Raw genomic sequence first — 20,028 nt, 5'->3', positions numbered from 1 at the left:
CCTGAAGCCGCGCGAGATCCACTGACCGGACGCTCCGGTGGTAGCGACCGGACGCTACCACCCAGCGTCCGGTCGATTCCAGAGAGGTCCAAATCCTCTGGAATCAGGACCGGACGCGTCCGGTGGACCATGACCGGACGCAGGCAGGGTCCGGTCAGTACAACTTGTCCTTCCTTCGATCGACCGGACCCTGAACCCTTCCTGACCAGACGCACAGACGCAGCGTCCGGTCACTCCTTCACCAGCAGTTCACCTCCTGTGAACTGACCGGACGCTGGACAGCAGCGTCCGGTGCAGCGTCCGGTGCACCTTTTTAGCAAATCTTCAAACTTCCTCCACGCTGCCTGTTCCCAATCAAGTCCCAACTTGAATAAGATCCAAATAAACACCAATTGGGACTAATGTGAGAGACCTCTCTCAAACCCTCATATTTTTCAAAATATTTTGCCTTAGGCTATAATTCTTTTTAAGAAAATAGGCAACAAGAGGGCAAATGGAACAAAACGACAAAACAACATTCATGCATATGCACTACTTGTAAGTAGATCTAGTTGCTTATCAAGTTTGATCCAAGGTTAAGCTTCTTCACACGCTTTTGGGCGGTTATCTTAACCATGTTAGACAAGCCCTATATGCATTGCCACAAATTAAACATGTTGTATATTACAATGAATGCAAGAGACAACACACGCTCAATTTTTGGTGAAGTTACTAAAATCAAGTACATTGAGCTCATTCCGCAATCTACAAAATGTAGTCTCATCTAGCGGTTTAGTGAAGATATCCGCTAATTGATCTTCGGATCTTACACCTTCTAGTGATATATCATTTTTAGCCACATGATCTCTTAGAAAGTGATGGCGGATATCTATATGCTTGGTGCGAGAGTGTTGAACCGGATTATTTGCAAGTTTTACCGTACTTTCATTGTCGCACAAAAGAGGTACTTTCTCTAGAGCTACTCCATAGTCTAGCAAAGTTTGTTTCATGTATAATATTTGTGCACAACAAGCACCCGCGGCAATGTATTCCGCTTCGGCGGTGAACAAAGCCATACTATTTTGTTTCTTGGAGCACCAAGACACAAGTGATCTACCAAGCAAATGGCACCCTCCGGATGTGCTCTTTCTATCAACTTTGCATCCGGCGTAATCCGAATCAGAGTAGCCAATTAATTCAAATAAAGCTCCTTTGGGATACCAAAGACCAATGCTTGGTGTGTGCTTAAGATACCTAAGGATTCTTTTTACGGCAATTAAATGTGTTTCCTTAGGACTAGCTTGAAATCTAGCACACATACACACACTAAACATGATGTCAGGCCTAGATGCGGTTAAATATAACAAGCTACCAATCATAGAACGGTAGAGAGTTTGATCAACTGGGTTACCTCCCTCATCTAGGTCGAGATGTCCATTTGTAGGCATTGGTGTCTTGATTGGCTTACATTCATCCATCTTGAATCTCTTGAGAAGATTTTTTGTGTATTTCTCTTGAGAGATGAAGATGCCTTCTTTCATTTGCTTGACTTGAAAACCAAGAAAGAATGTAAGCTCACCAATCATTGACATCTCGAACTCCTTCGACATCAATTCACCAAATTCTTTACATGAGTCTTCATTTGATGATCCAAAGATGATATCATCAACATATACTTGACAAATGAAGATATGCCCATCAAGCTTTTTGGTGAATAGTGTGGTGTCGACCTTCCCAATGGTGAAGCCCTTCTCAATGAGGAAGTCCCGAAGGTGTTCATACCACGCTCTTGGGGCTTGCTTAAGCCCATATAGTGCCTTGGACAACCTATAAACATGATTAGGATATCTAGGGTCTTCAAACCCGGGAGGTTGATCAACATAGACTAGTTCATTTATAAAGCCATTTAAAAAAGCACTTTTCACATCCATTTGATATAGTTTCATTTCATGATGTGATGCATATGCAAGAAGGATACGGATGGCTTCTAATCTTGCAACCGGTGCAAAGGTCTCTCTAAAATCCAAATCTTCAACTTGAGAGAACCCCTTTGCAACTAGTCTTGCCTTGTTCCTCACAACAACACCTTAATCATCTTGCTTGTTGCGGAACACCCACTTCGTTCCAATGACTCTTGCACCTTTTGGTCGCTCTTCAAGAGTCCAAACTTCATTGCGAGTGAAGTTGTTCAACTCTTCATACATGGCATTGATCCAATCCGGATCTTTAAGAGCTTCTTCTACCTTGGTAGGCTCATAGCAAGAGACAAAAGAGTGATGAGCAATAAATGAAGTAAGTTTTTGAGATCGAGTCATCACACCCTTTGATGGACTCCCTATGATGAGTTCTTGTGGATGATCTTGTAGGAGAGGTGTGTTTCTTCTATTGACCACTTGAGGAGGAGGTTGTAGAGCATCAACATCTTGTGCTTGTACCACCATTTGCTCATGAGAGATATGAGTATCTTCATTTTCTACTCTCCCATCTTTTTCACCATCTTGTGGTACATTTGATGAAGAAGGTTGGTTAATGACTTGTACATCATCTTCATCATCTTTTGGCTTGATGTCTCCCACCGGAATATTCTTCATAGCCTCCCTCAATGGTTCATCACCTACATCATCAAGATTCTCATGTGCTCCTTGGGAGCCGTTAGATTCATCAAATTCCACATCATATGTTTCTTCAACCAAGCTGGTGGCATGATTAAATACTCTATATGCTTTGGACTTCAATGAGTAACCAACAAGAAAACCTATATCACAACATCTTTGAAACTTCCCTAGGTGTTGCCACTTCTTGTAGATGTAGCACTTGCAACCAAACACCCTAAAGAAGGAGACGTCCGGCTTCTTCCCATTGAGCAACTCATACGGTGTCTTGATAAGGAACTTTTGAAGAAATAGGCGGTTGGATGCATAACATGCGGTGTTGATTGCTTCCGCCCATAGAGCTTCAGGGGTGTTGTACTCATCTAGCATTGTCCTTGCAAGGGTGATCAAAGTCTGATTCTTCCTCTCAACTACACCATTTTGTTGAGGAGTATAGGTTGCGGAGACTTCATGTTTGATTCCAACTTCATCACAATAGGATTCAATATTTGTGTTGTCAAACTCTTTGCCATTATCACTTATCTTCTTGAGCTTCACTTCAAATTCATTTTGAGCTCTCTTGGCAAACTTCTTGAAACAAGATGCAACTTCGGATTTGTCATGAAGGAAGAACACCCATGTATACCTTGAATAGTCATCCACAATCATAAGACAATAGAGATTTCCTCCCAAACTCTTATATGTTGTTGGTCCAAATAAATCCATGTGTAGGAGTTCTAGCACTCTTGTGGTTGACATGAAGGCTTTGGTTGGATGAGTGTTTGCAACTTGCTTACCGGCTTGACATGCACTACAAAGCTTGTCCTTCTCAAACTTCACATCCTTCAACCCTCTCACCAAATCATTCTTCATAAGCTTCTTGAGTGAGCTCATCCTAACATGAGCAAGTCTTCTATGCCATAGCCACCCAAGTGTTGTTTTGGTGAATAGGCAAGTCTTCAAGTTTGCATCTTCGGAGGTGAAGTCAACTAGAAATAAGTTGTTGTATCTAAATCCATTGAATATCACTTGTTTGTCATTTACTTTGGATACAACAACCTCCTTCTCGGTGAATAAGCATTGGAAACCAAGATCACATAATTGCCCAACGGATAGCAAGTTAAAACTCAATGAGGCAACATAGAGCACATTGGAGATGGAATGATCATTTGATATTGCCACTTTGCCCAATCCTTTAACCTTGCCCTTTGAATTATCTCCAAATGTTATTTTCTCTTGTCCATCTACCTCTTCATCTAGTGAGGTGAACATACGAGGATCACCGGTCATATGTTGAGTGCAACCACTATCAATAACCCAATGACTTCCACCGGTCTTGTAGTTCACCTACACACAAGAGATTCAAGCTTTAGGGATCCAAACTTGTTGAGGGCCCTTCACCTTCTCAACAAGTGACTTAGCCACCCAAATCTTCTTAGGTCTACTCTTGTTGAGGGCCCTTCACGGTCTAGGAGGAAACTCGCATCACCTACAGTAACGGATGTGCGGTCACTGCGTCGTCTGCTCCCCGTAGGGCCGCGGATCAGCACCCTGATCCGCCGCGCCGCCCGCCGGGGCGGGATGGGACATGACAACTTGCTAACAATGCTTGGACATGGCATCATCAGCGGGCAGACGCCCAGTGCGGCCCTATCAGGATTAGCGGGCATGCACCCAGCGTGGAGCTATCCATGGCACCGTCTGCCATATCAGCGGGGCTCGCACAGAGGAAAAGGAAGACCCGACATCTTTGAAGGACCTCCTTTGCTTCTGGTTTTTCTTCTTTCTCCCATCTGTAATCCCTACTCCCCCTTGGCCTATAAAAGGGAAGGCATGACACCCCACTAAAGGCGTGATTGGTTGCTTTGGTGATGGGGAGCTAAGATGGAGAGGTAGCCCAGGATTGTGATATGCATGCTCAAATCGTGCACCAATTTGTGTTTGGTTGTCTTTGTTGTTGGTCCGATACGAGATGTGATCTTGTTTGGTTTCGTGCATGGATAAGAGTTTTGAGTGTGTGACACATGGACCCTTATAACATGGGTGCATCGTGTCGTCCTGCATCGCGAGGAAAGTGAAAATTGAGAATACGAAGCCATGCGGGATGGTGGAGGACAGCGGAATAAAACGAAGAGGCAAAACGTGCGAAGCGGGGAACCAAACACAACAGAGGAATGATGTGAAGCAGGCAAAGGGTGCAAGGATGGCCTGGTTCGAGCAACCAATTAACCTCTAAGAGGATCGATAACACACGACGGTATCACATCATACATAACTCAGCAGGGCGCGGTGACCACCAAGAGCAACCTACACAGAATCAAATCCATCGCGAGTTTGCATGTCCTACTATCCTATCTAGGTACTGTTGTCTAGGCAGCGCAAACGGTCTCAAACCTTCAACTATGCACCTGCTCATCAGCTGCCTCGCGGCCGTATTCTTCCTCCCCGTCGACGCCGCGCCGGGAACGTTCGTTTACGCAGGGTGCTCGCCGTCCAGGTACGCGCCCAACACGGCGTTCGAGAGCAACCTCAACTCCCTCCTGGCATCCATGGCATCCACCGCGTCCTCCGGCGCCACCTACAGCAGCTTCACCTCCGGCGCCGGCCCGGAGGCCGAGGCCGAGTACGAGTCCGCCACGGCTGACGGCGCCGGCGCGGCATCGGCCGCCTACGGCCTGTACCAGTGCCGCGGCGACCTGCGCCCGGGCGAGTGCGTGGCGTGCGTGCGCGACACGGTGGCGCGGCTCGGCGCGGTGTGCGCCGGCGCGACCGTGGCGTCGCTGCAGTCGGACGGGTGCTACGTGCGGTACGGCGCCGCCCGGCGCAACCTCGTCGGCCGCGCCGACGACACCTCCGTGGCGTACCACCGGTGCAGCGCCGGCACGAGCGGGGACGCCTGGTTGCTCAGGTCCCGCGACGCCGTGCTGTCGGACCTGCAGGGCGGCGTGGACGCCACCGCGGCGGCTTCGTCGGGCGGTGGGTACAAGGTGAGCGCCTCGGGCCCCGTGCAGGGCGTCGCACAGTGCCTCGGCGGCGTCGGGGCGGCCGACTGCACCGCGTGCCTGGCGCAGGCGGTGGCGCAGGTCCACGGCACGTGCGGCGCGGCGCTCGCCGCCGACGTGTACCTGGTGCAGTGCTCCGTGAGGTATTGGACCAACGCCAACTACGTCCGATCGTCGCAAGGTACGTACGTGGTTGCAGATGCAATGACCACACCGTCACGTCCTAATCATCATTAGCGCATTTCTATGTCTAGTATAAGCTGAAAAGGACAAGGTTTGCCTATTTTAACATTCTTTTATCCTTTTGCACTATATAAGTATTTTGTAGTCTCATGATTAATCACCCTATTCGCTGATGTTAAAATTTAGTTTATACTAGCACGAACTCGAATCTGTAGGACTAAAACAAAAAACGCTTTTGTTACCGAAAGTCCAGATCTGGGTTGCAGCCAGTCTGAGTGTGACTGGTCAGTGGGCCGATATGGAACTGGGAATAGATTCCGGACTGGTAAACTTCCAAAGCTGATAAAGAGGACAGAAAGAATATATGCCCCGGGCATAAACTTTGCGGCCTTTTTGATCGATGTTACAGTAAAGCACACCGTCACTATCTTGCTTAGCTTATTAGCCACCAGAATGCAGAAGAGTTTATCAAAAGAAAAACAAAGAATGCAGAAGAGTTCATTTAAAAAACAAAAGAAAATGCAGAAGAGTTCATTAAAAAAACAAAAAAAAATGCAGAAGAGTTGGCACTTGCGAGTTCTTGTGTTGCAAAGGTAACTCAGGCCGTGTGCCTGTGTCTCGGTGATCCTCCATATTGTTGACCTACCATTTCAGCCCAGAAGCTCATTCTCTTGATGCAGAGGCCAGGAATCTTAATTCAAAGGTCAAATACTCCGCCCGTCCTAAAAAGGAAAAAAAAATATAAATCTCATTTTTTGAAAAGTCAAGTAATTTTAAATTTAAGCAAATACAAACAAAAACACTAGTATTTATAGTGGATAATAAGTATCACTATATTAATCACGGAATATATTTTAATAATAAAACTATTTAGAGATATAAGTGTTAATACTATTTTCTATAAATCTAGCAAAACATGAGATTAATTGACTCATCGAAAAGAGAGATTACTTTTTTTGGATGGTTGGAGGGGCACTAACATAAAGTTATATTTATTATACTCCATCTATTCCAAATTATAAGCTAATTTGGCTTCTTAGATACATAGTTTTCGCTATATATTTAGACACAATATATCTAGGTGCATAACAGTAGCTATATATCTAGAAAAGCTAAAATGACTTATAATTTAGAATAGAGGGAGTATTATACTAACACTAAAAAGAAGAGTGAAATCCATTTGACCCTCCTGAACTTTTTGATTTTCTATATATCTAGAAACTATATATTTAAAAATATTACATCTTCCAACTTCCAAGATTGGACAATTTACCCCCCCCCCCCCCCCCCCCGCCCCCTTCATACAATAGTTAAAAATAGTTTTGGGTTATGTTGTCATTTAAGTTAAAATAAATTTAGTAAACACTAAATAATATTTTTAAACCATGAAAATATCTTCAAACCTCCAAAAAATCTAAGAAAAATTCTAGAGATATATTAGGACAAGAGACACCAAATAATTTTTTTTGAAGCTCTTGAAATTTTCTCTGGAAGCTTTCAAAAATTGTGTTTAACTCTAGAAAAAGTGGGAAACATCCAAAAAAAAGTCTAGAAAAATCATAAGGAATTATAATCGGTGCCTAAAATGATTTGAAAACATTCCATAACAAAAACATAAGATGCAACCAGCATGGACGTAACCAACATGGATGCAATTAGCATTATTGTGTGTTGCACTCATGCTTGTTGCATCTCATGATTTTGTTATTGAAAGTCTTTAAAATAGGTTTTAAAATGAATTAAAATGTTTGGACAATTTATATATAGTTTTATATTTCTCATTTTCCTAGAGCACAATCAGAAATTTGGAAGCTTCGAGAGATAATTTTTTTTGACAAGTTCCAAATATTTTATTTTGGTGTATGTTATACTAATATAAATCTAGGGGTTTTCTCGGGTTTTTGGAAGCTTGAAAACATTTTTTGTGGCTTGAAAATTTTATCTAGTGTTTATCAAATTTGTTGAACTAAAAGAAGATGATGCGGCTAAAAATCACCCTCAAAGCCACTTTTATTTGGTTAGAAGGATACTTGACTAATTTTGAAATTTGGAGGATATAAGATTTATGGTTAATGACAAGTTTAGAGGTTAAATAGACTTTACTCAAAAAAAATAGGAGGGTAGCAAATACCATTGGAAGAAACGATGGGCGGCTAGCAATCACTCGGCGAGTGCCATGGGCCCATTGACCAGCGTAAACAAGGGACGACGATGCCTAGCTAGTCTATATCTATCTAGTCAATTTTAGTCCGTTTCGGTTGTTCGGCTGATGGTTTTTATAGCTGATAAACCATCTTATATCGTTTTGTTGTGAGAGAAAAATATTGTACCATAACTGATAAGCTAGACTTATAAATTCAAACGAGGGCGCATGAAACATGTAAATGCTCTCAATGTGCATTTAGCTCTAGATATAGAATTTACTAGAGCTACAAATAGCTAGTTTCAAGGAATCCGAGAATTTCATGGAGCTATAGCTCTGCCACTGTACACAGTCGTGCGCTAGTCCAGTTTTCTTTCTAGTTGATGTCGTACTCTACTACTCTAGTTATTATTTTATAAATTCTGCATTCTTTGGGATCAGGTAATCCTGAGGATGACGCTGGGAGGACCGTGGCGATAGCAATCGGTATCTCGGCGGGGGTAGCAGCACTCGTGGTGTTCATCTCTTTCCTCAGAAAAGCATGTGAGCCCCACTCTGGTTCAATTAACTCTCTGTTTTTTTTTTACCCTGCTTCTTCTCTCGAGTCAAAAAGACGGAAGGAGCCGACCTGGAGTATCTGATCAGCCTATGCTTACGTTTCACCGCAGGCTCAAGCTAGCTACCCCACAAGGCAGAGATGGACGGTTACCGTCGAGCTCGTACCGTTACCGTCACATTCATTTTGCCGGAGATAGAGATTCACTACCTGCTTCCGCTCTTTAAGCTGCCCGAACAGCAGTGTCATGTTTCTGTTCACTGTTGGATATGGTCGTATGGCCTGATTATGAACTCCTACACCGGGTTGCCTGTCTAATATTTGTTCTGGGCTGTGCCCTGGCGAAATATACAGAAACATTCACGACAACTGTACACTACAGAGGCACTAAGTTTAACTTTAATTTTACACTACTTTACAGATAAGACTAGCCTTGCATACACGTAACACGTCCATATCAAGTTGGGCCAGAGCAGGCTAAGCAAGCAGTAATACTCCTCCAAGCATGTTCCCCAGAATCCGCACAATATCAAGCGTTGTGGCCCTGCTGAACCAACGGCAACGCCGCAGCGGGCTCCATGCATCTCCCCGAGTCTGTTCGGCTGCCATTATAAACCGGCTTATCAGTCATGGTACAATATTTCTCTCTCTCAACAAATTAGCCGTATAAATCAGCACCAACGGCTTATAGACCAACCAATCAGAGAAAGCACTGATGCTCGCTTTGCTTCGTCGAAGTGCCAGGCGTGCCACTGCTGCATATATCCGCGAACGAACACTCTCATTGTCATATCTCAGGCGTGCCACTGTTACATATATCCGCGAACGAAACACCCTCATATGCTTATGCTTCATACCGTGCCGAGTGAGTGATCCGCAATGGGATTCGAAGATCTGTACCTGAAACCGAAAAGGCTCACCGGAACGAGTCAAATCAACACAAATAATAACAACCTTAGCTACCTCTCAAGAGGAAGAGGATCGCATCGAGTCTCAGAAGTCTCTAACCAACCATTTGCTTCAAGCAATCCCAATCATCATCGAGTGGCTGGCCGGGGGATCTAAGGGCTTGAAGCGTAGGAGGCCCATTTTCAATCCCGAAGAGAAGCGTGGAAGGCTTTGTGCGTGATTTGGTTTGGTTCCTGATCTGCCCCGTCCTGGCCCAGCTCATGCGTACACGCACAAATCACTCGTGCACGGGGCCCATGCGTCAGCGTCAGGGCGTCAGGAATACCTCCACTTCCACTCCGCATCTTTTACTTGACGAAATCTGCACCATGGACTCCGGCTCCCCATCCAGCCACGTGTCCGTTCGATCCCCATGCGCCTCTTGATCGAGCCGTCAGTCCCTAGGCCTCCAGCTCTATAGCACTCCCCCGAACATTCGTGACCACGTCCCTTGACGGCTTGCCGTCGTCGAGCAACCACACCACGTCCCACTGTATGCGCTCCCCCACTACGCCCCAGGGCTACCGCCGAAGCCACGGCCAGCACCCGCTCGTCTTCTTCCTCGGACCATCTCGGCCTTGAGTACACTCCTGGCGCCTAAGTTTCGGTCCCATGTCCTGTCCTGTGCAATACATGCGTTCGACAAAATGCCCAAAAGAGGCAACGACGCAAGCCAGTACTCCCGTCAGAATCAGATGAAGATTGATGTTGCTGTAGGTCGTCTTGCCTATAAACAGTGTGGATGATGAAGGCGAGATACTTAGATACAAACTCCAACCGCTACACCATGGATCATGGTAAGTACAATAAATTGCTTTTTTCCTGCTCTCTTTTTCATTTGATTATAATTATTATCAAATATCATGCCCAAAAGAATGCTCAGACCAAAGTCATGAAGCCAGCAAAGGTTGTAATTAAATGCCAAAAAAACAGTGAGAGCATGCTTCACGTAAATTGTCGTATGGTACTGTATTTTAAGAATTTAAATGACATTTGCAACATCTACAAGTGAGATCATGACTCTGATGTACTCTTGTGATTCCGGTAGGTACTACATGGAATGCTTTGGAATTGATATACAATATATTCATTGATGTGCCAAAATTTTAAACCCAGTAAGAAAGTTAACAGTGCATATGTTTCTCTCTTCATATAAACTAGCCAACTATTTTATGTGAAAGCATTTACATTAAAACACATACTTTTAATCATGCTGTCTTCTATCTCCATTCTTGCCAGTTCAGTGTTTCAATATAAATTCAGTTACAAATTCAGTATAGAGTCCTGCTATATATAGGATCTGTAACTAATAGGAGCAGAGTTACAAGGCAACATATGAAGTTACAGATCACACGCTAAAAAAGGCTAAACAGAGGTCAAGTCTCTTCTACAGATATCTGTATGATTCTCCTAAATATATGTCAATTGATCAATATGCTCTATTCATGTATTCAATCTTTTATTAATATTATGCCATGTCTCCATTGAAATCTACAACTTGATATAATCACGCTACATGAATAATCCAAGTAGTACTTTACGTGGAGTCTTGCCTTCTTTTTCTGTACGGAAGAAGAGTATACAATTGATGGCAGCCTCACAAGGATCTGTCAAATGATATGTGCCTTATTTTTTTTTCACACGAGCAGTGTCATTCTTGGATTATATGCTGAGCGTTTGAGGGGTGTGATTATATGCTGAACGTTTGAGGGGTGTTTGGTTCCACCTCCTAAACTTTAGTCGCTGTTCCATCGGATATTTGGACACATGTATGGAGTATTAAATATAGACTAATTACGAAACTAAATACACAGATTGAGATTAATTTGCGAGACGAATTTTTTTAAGTCTAACTAGTCCATGATTTGACAATGTGGCGCTACAGTAAACATGTGCTAATGACGGATTAATTGGGTTTAATAAATTCGTCTCGCGAATTACTGATATATTCTGTAGTTTATTTTTTTATTAGTATCTAAACACCCCATGTGACATTCGATAAGACACCTCTTAAACTTTAGTCCATGTATCTAAACACTCCCTGAGCTTGTTGCATAAGATAAACTGAAGTAAGAATGACACATTACTTGCTGGATCTTGGGAGTATAGTTTCACTCGCCATCTTGCTCCAATTTGTGGTTTGTACCGCTATCAACTATGAGAGAATACTTTCCTGTGCTTTTATAAAATGGCAAAGCTATTATTTTGAGACCTCAGCACCTGATCGTCCATATTCTTTAAACACTTTTAACTGAGCTTCCTGATGATAAGAGTATGTCTATTGTCCTTGGTGTGGCTGGAGCAAATTACAAGGACACAGCTGTGTGCATCATGAATCATCTTAGAGTTACCTATTCTATAGTGTTTGCCTTAGACCATGAGACATGAAACTCAGTTTGGTAATGTTTTCAATCACCTCCCATTATAATTTTATCTCCTCAAGTTTGGCTGAACAAAACATTTTCAACAGTGACAAAAGAGAAGTGGTAGATTATCTTGGAGATATTAAGACTAGGATACAATGTGTTGATGCTTCCATACTCTTGGCCAGGACAGGTAAATTTTAGCATACAACCGAGACATGGAGTTGCTTCTGAAGAAACAACACAAGCTCGAGCCCTTGCATCAGAGATCTTCTTGCTGGTCATTGTATGCTTACTCTGCCTTCAAATAATTTACAAGACTGCTTGGACTACTTGCTTGTGATCTTGAAGATGTCATAATTTGTTTCCAGATTGAGTGATTAACAAGGGAATTAAATCCAGGAATTCCTAGACATAGAAGTCAAATTTAGAGGGGCTGGTTACCTACAACAAGGGCGCCGCGCCTGTCTTTCTAGTCACCACCGCACCCGATCCCGAGCGTCTCACCGTGCGCGCCGCTCGCACGGTCGCGCCCCTCCACGGCTCCACCTCGTGCTCGCCGCCGCCCCCGCCCGCCTTCCGGAGCAGCACGCGTCGCCCCTCTCCTTCTCTACCGCGAAATCGTTCCCTCCTGCGAGCTCGTAGTATCTCCGTTCGGGCGAGTGTATTCGCAGACCCTTCTTCCCCACTCGCTCTCGGTGGGCCCTACCCGCCTCCACGCGTCTCCCACCGGTCAAACCGGTCGCCCGCACCGCTCACAGTCGGTGGCACGGTGCGCAGCTTGCCGTTCTGGCCTCTACCTTATCATTTCTGACCCACGCGGGTTCGTCTCGGTTGGACTCCCCCAACTCCCGTTCCTCGTGAGGATTTTTTATTTTGAAAAAAAAGCACCACAGCGTGGTGGAGAGAAAATTTTGCTGGGACGGGACGCGACCTCGCCGTCCTCATCGGTCAAAGGCGGAGGCGGAGGCGCTCTACACCAGGTTCACGCCGCGCCGCCGATACGGCCCGCCAGCGCCGAGGTGAGTAGCTTGGCTAGCCGATTCTCGTGTAAAGGTACCCTGATGTGCGGTACCCAGATGTGCGCGTAGGCGGAGCTTGGGGGCCGCTCGATTCAGTGGCGTCGCCTCACCCTCGGCTTCGTGTTCAGGGTTTGAGCTTTCTGTTGGAGGAGGACATGCGTCTGGGGTTGGTTGGTTGCTTGTGGTTGGATGGCTAGGTCTGATTCGCAAATCCCGCTACTGGTTTGTGCTCTAGGGGTTCCTTCGCGTAGGAAATCAAGCAGGGATGATCAGGGAGGGTATCCAGTCGACCTCTGAGACTCTGATTGGTCTAATTTGGTCCATAGTTAGCTTAGATCTAGTTAGTGTTTTAAGTCGTAGGCGGGACAGAGGCGGTTTCATTCCTTGATGATTTAGTTAGGAGCTTGATGAGTCTTATGCCTTCAATAGCTTAATTACTGCCTATTTGAAATAAGTCATGAAACCTATTGCTGTGAGGGTCTGAGCTTCCTGTAGGGCTTAGGTGGTGAGGCCATGTGGCTGGATTGGTTGGTTCCTTGTTTTAGAAGCCTTGTTGCTGTTTCCCTGTTAGCTTATTCCGGTACTTATTTGTGTTCTGTCTAGGCGTAGAGCTGTAAATGTCACGGGAGCACGGAGTATTGAAAGACGATCTGTGACCGGTTCAGTAGGAGGAAATTTGTTCCTAATTGTTGTGTAGCTTAGATCTTGTGTGGAGGTTTCCTTTTTAGCTGGGAGAAAGGATGTTTTTTTTTTACTTGTTCCATGATGGTTTCATCAGCAAATTGTTGAGAACTATGCTAGCGAATTCCAACAATGGTTTGTGCTCTAGGTGTTCCGAGGATAAAATCAAGCAGGAATGATCAAGGGGGAGGGGATCCAGTTAATTTAGGAGAAATTTGGTTCATAGGTGTGACCTTAGATCTAGTTGGTCTTTTCAGTCTTCGCTGGGACAAAGGCGATTTCATTGTTTGACGATTTAGTCAGCAGCTTCATGAATCTTATCTATCAATCACCACCCCTATGAAAACTGATGGAACCTGTTGTTCCTTGTAGGTTAAGGTTGCAGGCTTGCAGCTTGGAATTGTGAAAGATGGGGACCTCTTCTGGCGCAAATTTCCACCAGCAACCTCCTCCTACCCAGGGGATGTTGCCTCCGAGGCATGGTCCGCGCCCCTCAGGGTTGCAGACCTCGCTCTCGCTGGCCTCTTCGGAGCAGGTTGGCTCGCCTGACGTGCAGGAGCCTGGTTCAAACTCAGACCCAGGACATGACTCCGCCACTGAGAGCGCCAGTTCCAAGGACACATGGCCTGCTGAGCCGAACCAGAGCAACGGTGGGGTAGCTGCCAGTGGTGTCATGAGTAAGGCGGCAGAGAAGGAGAAGGAGGTGGCGAATGGTGTATCCAAGCTGCAGATTATCCGCGGACCCTCCTCCCGTGTGGGTGGGATGCTTCTGCGGGAGGTTGCACGGGAGAGGGTTGATCTGGTCGCAGAGAAGATGAAGGTGATGCCGGAGGAGCACCTGGAGGAGGTCAAGAATGAGCTCAGGTCGATTCTGGAGGGCACTGGAGGTTCTCACCACATCGAGGAGTTCTTGTACTTGCAGAAGCTTGTGCAGGACAGGGATGATTTGACACCATCCATGCTTTCAGTGGTGCACCATGTTCAGCTTGAGATCCTTGTTGCAATCAAGACTGGGATACAGGCCTTTCTGCACCCCAGCGTTACCATTCCACACAATCGCTTGGTGGAGGTCTTCTTGTACAAGAGGTGCCGGAACATTGCTTGCCAGAGTGCTCTCCCTGCTGAGGAGTGCAGATGCAATGTGTGTGCTAGCAGGAATGGCTTTTGCAACCTGTGCATGTGTGTGATCTGCAACAAGTTTGATTTTGAGGTCAATACATGCCGTTGGATTGGTTGTGATTTCTGCTCTCACTGGACACATACAGATTGTGCAATTCACAATGGCCAGATAGGAATGGGACAATCAGTGAAAAGCAGCATTGGTCATGCTGAAATGCTTTTTAGGTGCCGGGCTTGCCAGAGAACCTCAGAGCTTCTTGGTTGGGTTAAGGATGTTTTCCAACAATGTGCTCCTGGTTGGGATAGGGATGCTTTGTTACGTGAGCTTGAGTTTGTTTGTAAGATATTCCGTTTAAGTGAGGATGCAAAAGGGAGAGTGTTGTTTAGGAAATGTCTAGATCTGATTGAAAGGCTGAGGAACGCTCCAGCTGATTCCATCAATCCTAGGGTGATACTACAAGCACTCCAAGGTCAGTCACTCACTCCGTCTATTTTCCCTGGCTGAAAGTCTATTTTTTTTTCTCGAACTCGCGGGAGAGCTGCGTATCTTTGTATTAAGAAGAAAAGGGGGCAAGAGCCCTTACAACACACACCCACACTCCTAAGCTCTTAGAAAAACACACGCGCCTTTTACTAAGACAAACTATTTTCCCTTGCTGAAACATAAGTTTGCATTTGACTTGTTACCTGTTAGCTTCTTATTTCTAAGTCTGCTTAGTTACTGTTTCATGGCACCCTGTTGACTATGAAAATTGTTTACTCCTTCCGATCCCAAATATAAGTCCATTTATCTTTGTCCAAGGTCAAACTTTTTTTAGCTTTGGCCATCATTGACCAAGTAGTTATATAGATTGATAACATGAGGTTGATGTTACTGCATGTCTGCATTTATCATGAAACATACTTCCGTAATATATAACACTTTCTATTATTAGTCAAAGTGTAGAAATGGAGACCAAATTGATGTCCTAGTGGACTTATTTGGGATTGGAGATTATTTTTATTATCCAGCAAGTACTGCTAGATTCCAGTTGTTTATTTATTTGCTCTCCCTTGTATATCAAATAGTCAGATAACTTGATGATTTGGCACTTCTGGGATTGGGTATGAAGAAATGCCTTCAATTTCTTTTACTTCATTAAATCACTTTTTCTACTGCATTTTCCACCCACCTTTTTTTTGAAAGCTCATTTCCACCCATCTGAATTGACTCTTTACAACATAAAGTCTTTTTCCTGATATGGAAACGACAAATTTCACTTGCCTTTGCATTACAGACATTTTTTTTTCTATAGTGCAAATGCACTTGAAATTTGTCATTTTTGAACCTTTTGTTTTTTAAACTAGATCAAATTTGTGCGCATAAAATTTTGCACATATGTGCAAAATAGCTTCATCTATTGGTTTGCAAAGTTTTTTTGAAAGAACTTCTGGATTGGTTTTGTGTCTTCCTGACCCTGCTCTTTCCACTACCCTCTAGTCCCATCCATTCATTTGCTCTCCAGTATTGCTCCTGTTCCTAATCCTTAGTGGTGCCTCCCTGCATTTGTCAATACCCCTGTGCCATGGTCTCTGCTGACTCATCCAGTCCTTGTTGAGCCTTATGTTGTAGCATTCAGCAGTTCATCCTGCCCCATCCAGTCTCCCCCTTAACCCAGGCAGTGGAACAATGTCTGTCGACGAAATCTAGTCCGCAGTCTACCGAGGGGTATACCCACGGTAGTAGATGATTGGTGGAGGTGCGCGTAATAGGAACCGGATGGTGACACGGGCGCAGAGACAGCGATTTAGATAGGTTCAGGCCGTCTGATCGGAGATGTTGTTGTAGATGTTGGCACGATCGGCGCAGGGTGATTCTGCACTGCCTCCACGATTTCCTCGACGCCGTTGGCGCTGATGACCCAGGTCATAGATCTGACCGTGAAGGTCTGGCCTAGCTCGAGAAGGATCATGGAGCTCGGGAAGCGGACCATCTGGCTCGCCATACCTGGCGCGCCACTGTCGACGAAATCTAGTCGGCAGTCTATCGAGGGGTATACCCACAGTAGTAGATGATTGGTGGAGGTGCGCGTAATAGGAACCGGATGGTGATACGGGCACAGAGACAACGATTTAGACAGGTTCAGGCTGTCTGATCGACGTAATACCCTACGTCTGTGTCTTTGGTATTTTGTATTGATTATGAGATGCCTTGAGAGGGCCCTACCCGCCTTATATAGTCTGGAGGGTAGGGTTACAGGTCGGTTTAGGTCTAGATCTATTCGGCTATATGGTAAGTATTTACAAGGAATACGATATCTATCATATCCGAACAGATCTTTCTTTATCGCCAAGATGTCTTCTGATTGCCTTGCGGTGCACGCCGACCAGAGCCGAGCACCGTAGGCCTTGATCTTATGGGCTGGACCTCCCCTGGTGGTGCGGCCCATGTCCATTGCCGTGGGTACCTGGGGTTATACCCCCCACAGTGTCAATTCATTTTCACTGTGTTAACATGAAAAGATATTGAATTGGTATAAGAACAGGGAAAAGAAATCAATCACTTCTTATTTGTTCCTGTTAGGACTTGTTTTTTATGTTGTGTTGCAAAGCTACTGATTCTTAGCAGTATGGAGAGATGCCTGTATATGATAAAGAATTAAATGCACCAGTGGCCCTCAAACTTGTAAGGGTGTGTCACTTGTTCCACGAATTTGAAAATGCATTTCTGCATCCCTAAACTTCTTAAATGATGAACCGCAGGTCCATGCCAACCACGTAGGCGTTCCATGCTGATGTGGCATGCCAGCGTGGCATGCTTTTTATATTTAACCCCTCCTCTTTCCTCTTCTTCTACTAATAGATCGTTGCTTCCTTCTTCTCTCGCACTGACCCTAGCACTGTGGACACCGCGGCTCCCCTCGCCTCGCTGCCGCTCGTCTGCGTGTCGCCGTTCTGCACCTAGCAACAACCAGAAGACGAGGTGCTGGCCGTTGGTGGGGTGGAACATCGGCACGCAGACGAGCAGCAGCCAGGTGAAGTGAGCCGTGTGGTGTCCATCGGGCTGGGTCGCGTGAGAGAAGAGGGAAGCAAGGATCCGTTCCTGAGATAAGAGGAAAGATGAGGATTTAAATGTAAAAAAACATGTCACATTGGTATGCCACATCATCGTGGAACGCCTATGTGGCTGGTATGGACCTGTGATGCACCATTTAACAAGTTTAGGGACAAAAAATGCATTTTCAAAGTTCATGGACCTAAGTGACACACCCTTACAAGCTTTTCTGCTTTTGTTATGATGTCAAGGTATTGCTCATCCTGACTGAAGGTCAATAGCAATCAACTAGATATCCCCAACATAAACATAATGAGTATAAACCTTAGGCATGAAACTCTGTGTCTGGGTGATGTTCTTTTTTTTTATACGTTACGGTTAACATGACTTGTTTATCTGACCCTTTTTTGCAGCAGTTGTAGATACTACTTATATATTTTTTCTGTAGTAGCCTAAGCTTACAGAGAATTGATTGGTTGATGTTGTTGTTTTTTTTTTTTTTTTTTTTTTTTTTTTTTTTTGTGAACGATTGGTTGATGTATTATGGACATATATTTACACAGAGCTTGAGATGGACTCCCCCAAGATCTCCGAAAATGAAGATGTTGGGCATCTGATCACACCACAGGAAGCCTGCAACCGCATAGCAGAGGTAGTCCAAGAGGCTGTGAGAAAGATGGAGCTCGTCGCTGAAGAAAAGATGCGACTTTACAAGAAGGCCTGTCTTGCCGTGGAGGCCTGCGACCGAGAGCTGGAGGAGAAGGTTAGGGAAGCCCAGGAGCTGAAGGCGGAGCGTCTGCGTAAGAAGCAGCAGGTGGAGGAGCTGGAGAGCATCGTGCGGCTGAAGCAGGCGGAAGCGGAGATGTTCCAGCTGAAGGCGAATGAGGCCCGGCAGGAGGCGGAGCGGCTGCAGAGCATTGCGCTCACCAAGTCCAAGACAGCCGAGCAGGACTATGCCAGCATGTACCTGAAGCGGCGCCTGGAGGAGGCGGAGGCAGAGAAGCAGTTCCTTTTCGAGAAGATCAAGCTGCAGGAGAACCAGAGGCCAGCTGTGGTTGTGGGCAGCAGCAGCGGCGCTGGAGGGGACTCTGCGCAGACGATGATGCTATCCAAGATTCAGGACCTGCTCAAGAACGTCCGCAGCATGCCAGCAAAGTCGGAGGGTCACTAGTCGGAATAAGAGCTACTGCTACTGCTTGAGATTTTCGGTAATTATGTGTGATCTACTGATTTGTTCGAGTTGAGGTGTAACGAATTGTGTGGTGCTGTGACAAATTTGAATCCCTTTACGTTATTGTCGCTAGGCGTGTTGATGCTGTTGATGTACTGTTGTAGGCTTATGTACGTATTAACTCGGTTGTTGCAGGTGAGCATAGTGTGGTTCAAACAATGTTAAAGCTACATCGTTAGACATGAAACAACATAAGCCAACAGTTGTGGCTCTCTCTCTATGTATACACATGCGTGAGTTACTGAGCCCTAGACCAAACACATGTATGCTTGGTGAGTATGTATTGATCTTGACTGATGCGTAGACATCTTATTCTCTGATCTCTGTGCCCGTGATAGGTCGTCATGTAAGCACTGAAGCACATGTTACACCTGTTATCGGGCTGACACGATTGGGTTGAGGGACATGCGGATGCGGTGGGGAAATAAGGTGACTTGCAGCGTCACTCCTGCAAATGTGAAAGTGTGAAGCCTTTTCTTATTCCACCTTGGGCCGCGTTTAGTTGCGCCCGGAATTGGCGCCGCCGGATTTCCAGCGACACTGTAGTATACTGTAGCATTTCGTTTGTATTGGTAATAATTGTCCAATCGTTGACTAATTAGGCTTAAAACGTTCGTCTCGCAAAGTACAACCAAACTGTGCAATTAGTTTTTGATTTCGTCAACATTTAGTACTCCATGCATATACCGCAAGTTTGATGTGACGGGGAATCTTTTTTTTTACATAGTGTCAAAGTTGGGAGCTGGGGGTGAACTAAACATGGCCTTGTTCAAGCCTGAAACGAAGGAACGTGGTGATGACGACGCACATTAAATGGTCCATAAGGCCTGATTGTAAACCACTGGTCATTATAGGCCTGATTGTGAACTACTGCTCCAAATCTACAATAACCTTTATTTCTGTATACCAAGCACTAGTGCAGGACTGGGTTGCAGTCCTGATTGAAAAACCCACTCTAGTCTGGGACTACCAATCCGGGACTAAAGGCCCGCTCTTTAGTCTCGGGCCTAGTAACCGGGATTGAATGGGGACCATTTAGTCCCGGTTACTTATACCAACCAGGACTAAATGAGCCTCCAGACCGGACACCTCCAGTCCTGGTTGGTATAACCAACCGGGACTAAATATCATTTTTTTTCTTTTGCATTTTCTTTCCATTCAATTTGTTTTCATTTC

At 45.2% G+C, this 20,028-nt stretch overlaps 2 protein-coding genes and 1 long non-coding RNA gene across 4 annotated transcripts; 2 read left to right on the top strand and 1 right to left on the bottom strand.

Moving 5' to 3' along the window:
* Positions 1-4,945: 4,945 nt before the first annotated feature.
* LOC136464133 (plasmodesmata-located protein 8-like) lies at positions 4,946-8,754 on the top strand. The gene is made up of 3 exons (XM_066463092.1): positions 4,946-5,753; positions 8,340-8,441; positions 8,567-8,754. The coding sequence occupies exons 1-3, from the start codon at positions 4,973-4,975 to the stop codon at positions 8,575-8,577; spliced, it is 894 nt and encodes a 297-aa protein (XP_066319189.1). The 5' UTR covers positions 4,946-4,972; the 3' UTR covers positions 8,578-8,754.
* Positions 8,755-8,951: 197 nt separating this feature from the next.
* LOC136467484 (uncharacterized) lies at positions 8,952-12,409 on the bottom strand. Its single transcript, XR_010761592.1, has 3 exons — positions 12,210-12,409; positions 9,152-9,354; positions 8,952-9,056 (listed from the first exon to the last, which is right to left on the bottom strand). It is a non-coding gene; the product is annotated as an uncharacterized lncRNA (long non-coding RNA).
* Positions 12,410-12,615: 206 nt separating this feature from the next.
* LOC136467483 (OBERON-like protein) lies at positions 12,616-18,920 on the top strand. 2 transcript variants are annotated; one of them, XM_066466200.1, is made up of 3 exons: positions 12,616-12,787; positions 13,841-15,057; positions 18,185-18,920. In XM_066466200.1, exons 2-3 carry the CDS (start codon positions 13,878-13,880, stop codon positions 18,790-18,792), a joined length of 1,788 nt encoding a protein of 595 aa, XP_066322297.1. In that variant the 5' UTR covers positions 12,616-12,787; positions 13,841-13,877; the 3' UTR covers positions 18,793-18,920. The 2 variants fall into 2 exon arrangements, with proteins under 2 accessions (XP_066322297.1, XP_066322298.1); XM_066466201.1 differs by lacking the exon at positions 12,616-12,787 and adding an exon at positions 13,617-13,742.
* Positions 18,921-20,028: the final 1,108 nt, after the last annotated feature.

The sequence above is a fragment of the Miscanthus floridulus genome, chromosome 7, assembly GCF_019320115.1.
Source record: "Miscanthus floridulus cultivar M001 chromosome 7, ASM1932011v1, whole genome shotgun sequence".
Classification (NCBI taxonomy): domain Eukaryota; kingdom Viridiplantae; phylum Streptophyta; class Magnoliopsida; order Poales; family Poaceae; genus Miscanthus; species Miscanthus floridulus.
This window is presented reverse-complemented; position numbering and strand designations above follow the sequence as displayed.

Excerpts from the sequence above, each read along its gene's own strand:
- LOC136464133 (XM_066463092.1), top strand. The coding sequence starts at position 4,973 with ATGCACCTGCTCATCAGCTGCCTCGCGGCCGTATTCTTCCTCCCCGTC. Across the intron at positions 5,754-8,339 it reads CTACGTCCGATCGTCGCAAG|GTAATCCTGAGGATGACGCT; the intron begins GTACGTACGTGG and ends CTTTGGGATCAG.
- LOC136467483 (XM_066466200.1), top strand. The coding sequence starts at position 13,878 with ATGGGGACCTCTTCTGGCGCAAATTTCCACCAGCAACCTCCTCCTACC. Across the intron at positions 15,058-18,184 it reads GATACTACAAGCACTCCAAG|AGCTTGAGATGGACTCCCCC; the intron begins GTCAGTCACTCA and ends ATATTTACACAG.